Here is a 10,865-nt window from a genome sequence, read left to right on the forward strand (position 1 = left end):
CATAGAACACCAAATCAGACCTGTTTTAAAAGTGATCAATGAGTTCATTAGTTAAACAGATCTGAACTCTTAACACTACAGCCCGATATTGTAGTACAGGAAAGCACAGCAGTCTAGTTTAGCTGCATGTCCACATATCTTTTATGCAAAGACATCATTATGATGTGTTTCTTTCTTTGAATCCTTCCTACACTACATCCCATTAAAAACAGATTTAGAGAACGCTGTATTCAGTGACTGCGGTGGGACAAGAGTAAGGGTGGATATGTAAAAAGGCGGATAAATGAATCATGTTTTAAATACCATTATACACAGCTGTAACCATTACTATATTCACACAATTATTGTTTTGAGATTCAGCTTTTATTAGGGAGCTCCCCTAAATCCCTTGTTTAGAAAGACACAGGGTATTAATGCTTGTGACATAGTAATAGTCTGCTGTGTGGGTGCGTGCATTCGCTGCTGAGTGACAGGCAGGAGTCAGAGACGCGATTTACATATCAACACACTGAACAGCTCACATGACACTACCAGCAATGGCAGCACACGGAGCACATACAACACAGTGTATGAAAACTCTGGTAGGATCTACAATCTCTGAACTAATCTTCTGTGTTCAATAATAAACTAATGTTGCTGAAGAGCTTGATCATGGAGGATAAGCGGTTAGGACGGATATGTGACGGGCAGATACACAGCGATGAATTACTGTATTAGTTTTATTTGGCAATTTGACCAATTAATGGTGATCAATATGGAGATTGCTTGGTTTTACTCAATGGGCTTAGCCAATGCTATGGGGTTAAGAAATGGAAGGAAAAATGTATTTGAGGAAGAACAAATGTAACTTACATCAGTATAATTATTAGTTTGGGATTTTTGTTCAGCTAAGCTGATTGATAGTGAAAGGACTTGATGCAGCACTGGTTTAAAAGAAACAATGTTATATTGGCCTTATTCAAATACATATACCTTGATAATTAGAAGCTTTAAAAAAAAAAAACAGCTTTTAATACAGAAAGACCAAAGGGCCTGTTCAAATGATTTCCAGCTGGGAAAAATGGGTTTTATAAAAATACAAATTCACATGCAATAAACATGTTCATCCATTTTGTATTAAATTCTCATTAATTTAAATTAATTAAATCCCCCCCCCAAGAGAGGGTACATTAAACAGGTAATAAAGCAGGCATGAAAAGGATGTGCCAGTGCTATTCCAGATGCTGAAATTAATACTTGCACAGTACATCCTACACTGAAACAACAGCGCTGTTTGCATGCACAAGTCATGACAGTTTTCCTCACGACGTGTTTGCCATACTTTTTAGGAAATGCGTTGCTATGCAGTTCTGATTTAGGAAACAAAATCGGCCTTACGAATGCAGATTACTCAATTCATAGTCATTTAGGGGAGGGGATATTTAAATGTCCGTGTCTGCTTATCAAGTAGGAAAGGAACGACTCTGAATATCGTGAGGAGAGCTTCATGGGTTGCCATAAAGATAAAAAAAAAAACATTTAACAAGAGAAATGAATTAACTTGATGTCGCGCACATTCTGAATCACGCCACGCATTAGCTACTTGTTCTGGACCTAACAGCCATCAATTCCTTCGTTTTGTACAAGAAATGCACCAGGGAAAATAACAGTAGGAGAGATTTCATCTTGAAGCTAGCCACGTCGCTTCAGCAGAAACATTTCGATCATAAAACTGCAGGCTGCAGCAGCTCAACCTGGATTCTGTACTGCGCGTGACACACACGCAAGATAAATCATATTGTAGCGATCTCGGTTAGCGCAGGCAGGCGCATCACACAGAGCGAGGCAATCCACACACAGGCGGAGGGTAGGCGCGAACCCGGGACCTCTCGCACTAAAGCATAGCGCCGATACCGCTGTACAAAAGAGCCGGCTCACTTGCCAGGAGCGTATATAGGGATAATGTCTCCGTGTGTGATTACGTCACCTACCAGTCCAGCTGCTGCTTTCCCCGTGCACGCTACAATATGTTACTTCTGTTTTAGATTAAAAACTACTTTTGTTTTTACAGTTTTGTACGTACATAAACCTGTTTACACACTAGTTTATTTCGAAATGTTTATTTTATTATATTTCTTTAATTTTTTAGTGCTTTATATGTGGTAAGTTAGAAAATAAACCCTTTTATGTTTAATTGTTCAGATGTTCGGCTGTGCAGATGTTTGATATGATGTGCTTGAACTTTTGAGTTGTATCCGATAGTTTGTCTTTCATTTTAATATTGATAAGTTTAAAATGTACCGTGATAATGACTGCCGTTGGCGGCTGTAGGTATGAGTATTTTACACAACAAAATGACTCATTTATGACATTTATGATCCCGGCATTAGAAAAGGAAAACTTCAAATAAGGTTTGTATTCATAGTGCTTGTCCACTACTCAGCCCTGTAACAACCATTTTGTCAGTGTGGGCTCCTGCCTTAAAATGTCTGGAACAGGAGCACGTGGAGTTGCAGCTGTGGCTGACAGTACTGTACACACACACTGACAGCAGCTTTACACATTCTAAATGAGGCTCTACCCTGCTGGTCACAGATATGGATTTATTACAGCATTACTCTGCAAAGGGGAACAGCATACTCTGCACTAGCTGCTACAAAACAGCATTCTTTCTAGCAACAATATAAGTGAAGTGCTGGAGATTAAAATGGCTTTTGAGTACTTGAGCTACAGAAATAGGTGTCATATTTTCACACTAGGCAATATGGCTGTTATGAAGTCTTTTTTCTTATTCAGAACTCCATGTGCTTTCCTTATTCCTAACCACAGTTCTTCAAGAGATTTTAAATGTGATAATAATGTGCAACATTACACATTCACTCTGGTGATTAAAATAAAAAGACAATATCATATTTGATCAAAGCAAGTTCTCTTGATTTTGCAAAATATAAATACATTATTTAATTTGTACACTATCTAAAATTTACAAACATTCATCCTTCGGACAGTTTGTATATTTTCTTTGTTTTTGCTTTCCTTATAAATATTAGTGTAAAGGATTCCTCAATGCTGTAACTTGTGGGTTATTTAAGTTGTGATCTGGAGCAGTCCATGAATAGGTAACAGACTTAAACATATTCTTTAAACAGGCCTGAGTTAGGGTTTGGGGAATAGGGCTTAGTGTTGTATCATACAGACTTGAGCATTGCTCAAAAGAACATTTTGATGAGATGAAGCATTCCTTCTTGCACACTATTAAACATGGATCAAGATTACACAGCAATGTGTAACACAAGCAGGGGTGTCCTGTTCACATATAGAACATGGTGGTTTGTTGAGCAAGCATAACCATATTGAAACTTTTGCGGTATAACGAAGTCAACAGAAAATGATTGGGTTTAACACGTTTTGCCGTGTGTGTGGGTTAACAGACTTACATGATGGAAACCATTCTTGTGAAGTGCTATAAAGTAACTGTGTGCGTTATTATTTAAAACAACATAAATGTTACCTTGGCGGCCACAGAAGAGCTGGGTTTCTCCAGAAGGTCCCAAAGCTTCCTCCTTTTTTCCGCACAGCATGTGTTTTCAAACTCATCTCCTTCCCTGTCCCGCATAGTTTCGGCCTCTCGTTTCAGCTCCTCGTTCATTTGTTCTTTTTTCTGGTGATACCTGGCCTGGCAGCAGGATTCCAGATATATCTCGTCTATTCCCCAGTAGTCCAGTTCTTGACTGAACGACAGCGCGCACATTTCCTCCATCATGTGCAACTTACCAGTGCGGTAAAAATTCAAAATAGAAGTGAATGCCCCGGGATGGCGATCAAAAAAGTACTCATTATCGTCCAAATTGTAATCATCACATATTTCAGTGAGAGACTCGTGCGTGTTGCAGTCTCTTAGTCTCCCCAGCCGCGTGCGGGGTAACCTGTCCAGCGTTCTCCAAAGAACCTCGTGTGGAAGCCCCCCAACATTCAGCCGCACTCTCCGGGAGCAGGCTTTGCTTCTTATGATATCCATGGGGTCTGGAGGCAACGAGGTAGTTGATTTAGATCCTGGTTTATTCATCCCCGCCGACATATTGTAAAAGATAAGGCTCCACAAAATGATTATTTTATTTTTTATACCGTCCAGAAACCACCGTCTACAAGTTATTGTTTACATTTGCGCGTGTTTACATCCATTCTTGCAGCTGAAAAGAGAGAAAAGGAACATTAGTGACACTTTCTAAAATGGAGACCAAACCCAGATGACCTACACAACTGGGAAAGAACATTTCTCAGGCACTGTCAGGTGGGTTATCCACTTATCAGTGGATCAAATAGCTCATTTGATCTGCTCAAGTAGCCACAGCAGATTTCTACACACTTACTTTGAGAGAATGCAACGCGTGAACTCCACTCGGAAAGGGTGCGCTGTTCAGTCGATCAGTGCTGAAACCACTGCCTCCCCTTTCCTTAAAAGTAAAACGGGTTTATTTCCCCCTTGCTGTTACATGTAATCAATTGCAGTGAGCTGTCCAGCACTGATAGTGCTGAAGGCATTGAGAACTTGTATTACTATGTGCGCGGTAGTACGGCTTATTGGAGAGACAGCCAGGCAACGCTCGGAGTGCTGTTCATTGTCATGCGAAGAACTGCAAGGGCTGATATCATCTAAATCTATAATACTGTCACCCGCTATAAGTAAGCGCTTCTGCTCGAGACGCTGTATGGAGAATTGCTGCCCTTTAAAAACCGTGGTGCTGTTTCCAAAAACTAATAAAATGTGACACCCGAGTGAAAGGTTGAAAAAAAATGAAATAAAAAACACAAATCATTTGCGCTTTAATCCCGTTTAAAAAAAAGCAAGAAGAAAAAAAACACCTGTTTACGAACATCCACAGACTGGTATCAGAAGCCCGGTCTGCTGGCTTTGCTTCCTTATTAAGATAAACACATTAGCAAAAGGCGTAGGATTATGGGAGCACATTTTGAAATTAAAAAATGCCATCATCAGCCACTTAACCCAGCGCCATTGCCAATTGCAAGGTGGGCATATTTAAAAAGGTTGTATTGAGCCTTGTTAAATAAAAGCCATGACGATGTTGTGTCCGTTTCCCGGGGGAGGGTGACATTTCATCCTCCGAGTCTTCTGCTGCGTTTAGTTTTAGTGCGCTCTGGATGGCAACACATCTTCAATATCACCTCATAGGCTCTGTGTATAGAATGATAAAAGCAATATACAAAAGCGCCAGTCGTAAGTGGCTCAGATATCACAACTGCAAACACACACACACACACACACACACACACACACACACACACACACACACACACACACACACACACAAACTACGTTTTAAAGAAAGGCTGCTGCCATGTAACACTCCTCACATATCGTCTTCCAAGTGTCATGCAGCAGCACATTTTTAACATTCCTTTCAGCGAAAGCCATTTCCTCAAATACCAAGAGCAGATGCCATATCCAATAGGATCCCACATTTATTAATATTCATAACATAACGCACACGTCTAACATGAGACATAAAATAGACTTCAAAAACATCCGCGGTGAAAAAAAGAGGAGAAATGACCAAACTGTTCACGTACCTCCATTAACACCCACTAATCGAAATTACTCCATCTACTCCAAGGAAATTGACGGCGAAAACCTTTAATCGCACAATAAACACCATACAGACGTTCGCCAGTCTCCAGTGCGTTGAAGTTTTTTCTTCTCTCAATTCGAGACATACAATACAGCGTTTTTTTTCCCCGATACCCGTCTCTCTGCAGCGTAATGGAGATCAACAAGTCTAGCCCGAATCTCTATAATTTGCTCTATAATTTCAGTGCTTCTGCCTTGTGGAGAACAGTCTGTTCTTGCATCGGCAAGGAGGGAAGTAGCTCCACCAGCCGGTTAATGCTGGAAGACAGCTATGTTTAACCATTCACCTACCGGGACAAGACTGCATGTTATTGGTTGTTTTAATACAGACACATAGCTACCCTGATAAAAGCCGCATTTTGGTCGCCGAGTTTGTGTTCAGTATTAAATATGAATCATGCTGAAGTTAATGTTCGGTGTCATCATAATTCCACAGCAAAAAAACTAATTAAAAAGTGTGTCTGGCATGGCCCTCTATTGGGATAAGTATCAACTGATTAATGCTATTTAAACTTCATTATCACTAAGCAGTTCTCATGTGTCATGCTGTAGGAAGAAACATATCTCCTTAATAATGTATAATTGTGCCACTATCAATTCTATTTTAAGTTCCCCAAAACAATTAATTACATTATGCGGATGGCTGTACGACTTAAATATTGAATTCCAATGTTGAAGAAAGATTAGACCAAAAATTACGTCTTTACTAAAACCTGGTTGAACAGTTTTGCATTTTCTTTCGGCATGATGTCGTTTTCTCACAGAGCACGCGTATCATTATTTTAAAAATATCAGAATCGTATTTTATATCATTGTGCAGCGAAGGTAGCTTGGTAAGACTAAAGCATTATCGAAGAAAGGGTTAAGTGTATCTGTAAAATGTCGATTTGTATGCAGGGGTGTTCGCCTGGGGTGTCTGACAAAGTAAATCCAATTAAGGTAGAACATGATGTTCAACCTCTCAACACCTTCTACAACCGTCTGAAAAATCACGGTTTTAAACAATCGATTTGTTTTGTCACTTTGCAGATTGACACACTCCATTAAAATCCGTACATTTCTTTAAAAACACAGCAGTGTTAACTTGTTTTTTTGTTTTACTTTAAACACCGATGCCACATCAACAAAGCTTTATTGACACTGAAATATTTGCCCCGGCATGACGCACCTTGAAAACCCATTACGCTATTAGTGGTTTCCAGCACACTCACCTTGGTGCCAGTCCCTCACAGGTTACTTGCTATCCAGGCTGGCGGTTTCCTGTGGTAAAGATACATGTACTGTACACAGAATTCCAGATATGTAATGTCACGTGATATCGTTTATGTGTTCAGTTAATAATGTATTCATCATTTTAACAGCTATGTCAGGTGCATAGCCTACACCACTGTCACGCTGTGTAAATCTAACACTAGGACAATCAGTATCAAGCAGATCAATATGAACTATACAGACTCCCCAGAATCGGATAACCATTGCTGTCCTCAGCAAGTTGCATCACAATGGGATCAGTGGTTCTAATTAGGGCTATTCTTGGTGTAATAAACTAAACTATACTTATTGATTGTGTGAGAATTTGTGCAATTGAACTCTGCATTCCTAAGACAGGGCAAACTATTTAGTAAGCAGTACAGAATGTACTCAAATAAACTGCACAACAAAGCACATTAATAATGTACCTATTCATGTGGAGAGTGGGATTTGTCAAGTTGAATTTAAAACGTTTGGTGATCGTAATAAATAAGCACATCATCATTATTATTATTTTAGAAAGTGTGACATACAAACAGACACTCACTCAATGAATCCATAGGAGGCTGAGAGATGTCTTTATTTGCTGAGGTTAATCAGAAATTAACTCGTGCCCAAGACTACAACCCCACAACTCACTGCACAGACGGTGCGCACATGAGGTGATTTCTATGGAAACAAGCACACTGAAAAATAAGGAAGCAAAATCGAATTGATTGTATATCAACCAGATACAAAGTCACAGATAAAATGTGTGTTTTTTGTTGGTTTGATCACGTTGTCAGCTTGTTATTGATTGGTACTCCCTGCAAGAGGCAAGCTTTGTTTTGTCCAATCAAAAACGGATTTAAAAGGTTGTATTCCATTGTAATTATCACATAACATCTGAAAACATGTTAAAGGGAATTGCTTGGATAGTCTGTGTATCTGCACACCCCTAATGCCAATATCCACAGAGGGCTGCTGAAACCACCAAACGAGGCAGCTGCTGTACCCTCAGAATTACAATATTTAAAATTACAAGGAGTAGATATATTACCACAAGCAGTATTTAGGGTTGACCAGCAAAGAAAAAATGAAGACAATGAGATAGTGAAAAATGCTGAGGCTAATGAATGGGTAATTCATTTTTAAAACATTTGGGATTCATATTAAGTAAAAAAAACCTTTCCTTTTTTATTCAGGAGAAGCACTTTTTTCCCCTAGCAATTGCTTCCTTCCTGTTTTACAGAAAATAGAATCCCACCTGAAACGTAAACGTGTCCTGTGCTTCACATATTAATTGAACGGGGATCAGAAATTAAACCTATAGTGGTGAAAAACAGTAAGGCTTCTCAAAATAGTGTTAGTCAGTGTAGTGTGTGTGTGAAATTGGGTCCCTTGCTGTCTGTATTATAATAAACCATTGTTATTATGAAGTCTGTGTTACTTTCACCTGAGTTCAGGATATGTTCTCGTTGCCTGTCATAGATATATTTAATGTGGGCTAGATTATACAAAGTGTATTTAAAGAAGAGCCGGCGCCATCTAGCTATTCAGCACAAACAAGTTTCCTTTAATTATGCTGGAACTGCTGTGCACTAGATGGCGCTGGCTCTTCTATAGAGGCTGACCTTGCCCCTGAACACAGACTTGTGACATGAACAATGGGAGAATGATCATTTGCACATCAACGCCCGAAGACTGTTGGAACTGTTTGCATCACAGTATGAAGATATAATTTGATACTCTCTCCTTCTCTGGTTGGATTTGGGAATTGCTAGAACCTCCTGCCAATGCTTCTCCTCCAGTCCACATTAACAAATAGAAATGACTTATTTAGACTATTCTTAGGTCTCTGTATGCTGCTGCTTAAGTTTGAACCACGCATGTTTTTATTGTATTTTGTAGATTTTAATATATTTTTTTTATACATTGCAATTGTTTTCCAGGACTCCTTGCAGGTGCTCGGTCTCAATGGGTAAATCTCCTAGTTAAATAAATAAATAAATACTATGAGTATAAGCACCACTCCGAATGTTTGCAAAGACAAAAGGGTAAGAGAGGAATAAAATCAATAACTAAATAAATATAAATCTGAATGTTTAGTGTAGCGACAAACCACCTGTACAAAGGGAACAGGGTGGCTAATTCCAAGATGATACATAATGATTACTGTAGAAACTAATCAACACAAAGCAGTTAATTAATGCCACAAACTAAAGTTTCCACGAGTATGCTGGATGTTTCCGTGTTTCCAGAAACAAGGGAACATGATTCCCACACTAGACCTGGGTTCGACTTTGAATAACATCTTGCCTTTAGCCAATCAGGAGAGACTCTCATCGATTATGTGACTGTGCAAGATGGTGACTTCTACAGAAGATGACATGGTTTGGAATCCTGCTACAATCAGTCGTTTTATTGATATGCACGCTGACACATTGCAGTGTCGTTTCAGGTGATGCAATACGGCTTTCCTCCATTACTGCAGCATGTAGCAGGAATGTTCATGTGCTGCTTGAAAAAGTTTCCCGACGTGTCTCCATGTGCATGCTGGTCTTTAAGAATAAGGATTCCTCAGACAAAGTGCAGATTAAGACCGATTAACCCTTAAAGCTTGCTCACTCAATACCATTGGCAAACCTGATCAACCCGAGGTTGAGATTCAAAAGCTAATTTCAGCTTTTCTTTTTAGCACATTATGTTAAAAGTAGAATCTAGGGCACACTGATTTCCCAGTACCCATTAAAACAATTACACATGCGTGCAGGGTGATATGTGCTGTACTGTATCTTACCATTAGCAAACTTTGTGAAGGGTTTCTCAGAAATCATTGTTTCTTATTTAAAATGCTTTGTTGAATATGGGATGGGTTATACCCCAATGTTCACAATAAGGGGTCTGGTGTTCAAATGAAAAGGGTCTATAAAAATGAAATATGATGTTATTAAATATCAAATCTAAAGGTGAAACAACTCCCATGGAGGGGGAGCATCAGCAGATTAATAGAGTGAAGGTGCAGCCCAACCCTGAGACCTTCCTCCTCATCTCCGACACAGAGGGGCAGTGTTACATGGGATTTATACACAGATTATATATATACACACACACACACACACACACACACACACACACACACACACACACACACACACACACACACACACACACACACACACATACGATTCATTTTTTAAACTTTTGATTCTGTGTACAGTACAACCTGTCTAATCCAGCAAACCAGCATTCTGTATAAATTGCCATCATTCTTGGATTCGGACCAAATCTTTACTAATGGTGTGGTACCGTCTCCAATCCCGATCCGGTCTGTTCTGGAATCCAGCATGAAGTGTGTGTCTTGTCTGCCTAAAAGCAATTCAAATCTAACAGTACAGTCGGGCACCAAGTGTTTGTAATCAAGTATGTTGCATAACTATGCACATGTCCACCGGGTATGGAACATCTACAGTACAATCCGTGGTTACATACGGTCATGGAGAAAGTCAAATCAATGCAATCCATGAACTGGACAGTATTTCTAGTGTATGGACTTTAATAGATTAAAGATTTAAAGAATTTGCCTCATAACTATGGCTCCTGACTATAGAGTTATAAAGGGGAGCCTGTAACACAGCAGACAATAGCATGAGGATTAGTGTGCTTAATTCCAAGTTTTCAATCTTGCCAGCTATGAAACTATTACTCAACTTTCTGAGACCTGAAAATGACCTCAAATGTTTATTAAACTATTCATGGCCATTTCTGTGTTCTATAGTACTGTGGCAGGGCAGAAGAAAAGTAATGGCTTAGTGTTATTATTGTATGTATTGTTTGGGTTATGAAGCACGGGTGATTTCATGTATTATATTGTTGGTTTGAATGTGGGCTGGCAGAGGTGGTGTTAGCAGCTCGTCTCTGACAGACAGCTCGTGATTATTGACAAATTCTAAAAACTCTCGTGCAAAATGTGGTCATCTCCAGATGAATTCATTTATTACTAATCTGG

At 39.3% G+C, this 10,865-nt stretch overlaps 1 protein-coding gene across 2 annotated transcripts in view; it reads right to left on the reverse strand.

Annotated features, from left to right (window-relative positions):
• The window catches only part of LOC117435788 (potassium voltage-gated channel subfamily B member 1-like), a 99,364-nt gene extending 93,526 nt beyond the window's left edge, over positions 1-5,838 (reverse strand). Inside the window, exons 1-2 of one of the 2 annotated variants that reach the window (XM_034059254.3) lie at positions 5,569-5,838; positions 3,491-4,169 (exon numbers count right to left, since the gene is read on the reverse strand). In XM_034059254.3, coding sequence (XP_033915145.1) covers positions 3,491-4,057 — 567 coding nt within the window. In that variant the 5' untranslated portion in view covers positions 4,058-4,169; positions 5,569-5,838. Of the gene's footprint in view, positions 1-3,490; positions 4,170-4,349; positions 4,856-5,568 lie in introns of those variants that run through there. The other variant, XM_058991184.1, reaches the window with a different exon arrangement.
• Positions 5,839-10,865: the final 5,027 nt, after the last annotated feature.

The sequence above is a fragment of the Acipenser ruthenus genome, chromosome 18 (assembly GCF_902713425.1).
Source record: "Acipenser ruthenus chromosome 18, fAciRut3.2 maternal haplotype, whole genome shotgun sequence".
In the NCBI taxonomy this organism is placed as follows: domain Eukaryota; kingdom Metazoa; phylum Chordata; class Actinopteri; order Acipenseriformes; family Acipenseridae; genus Acipenser; species Acipenser ruthenus.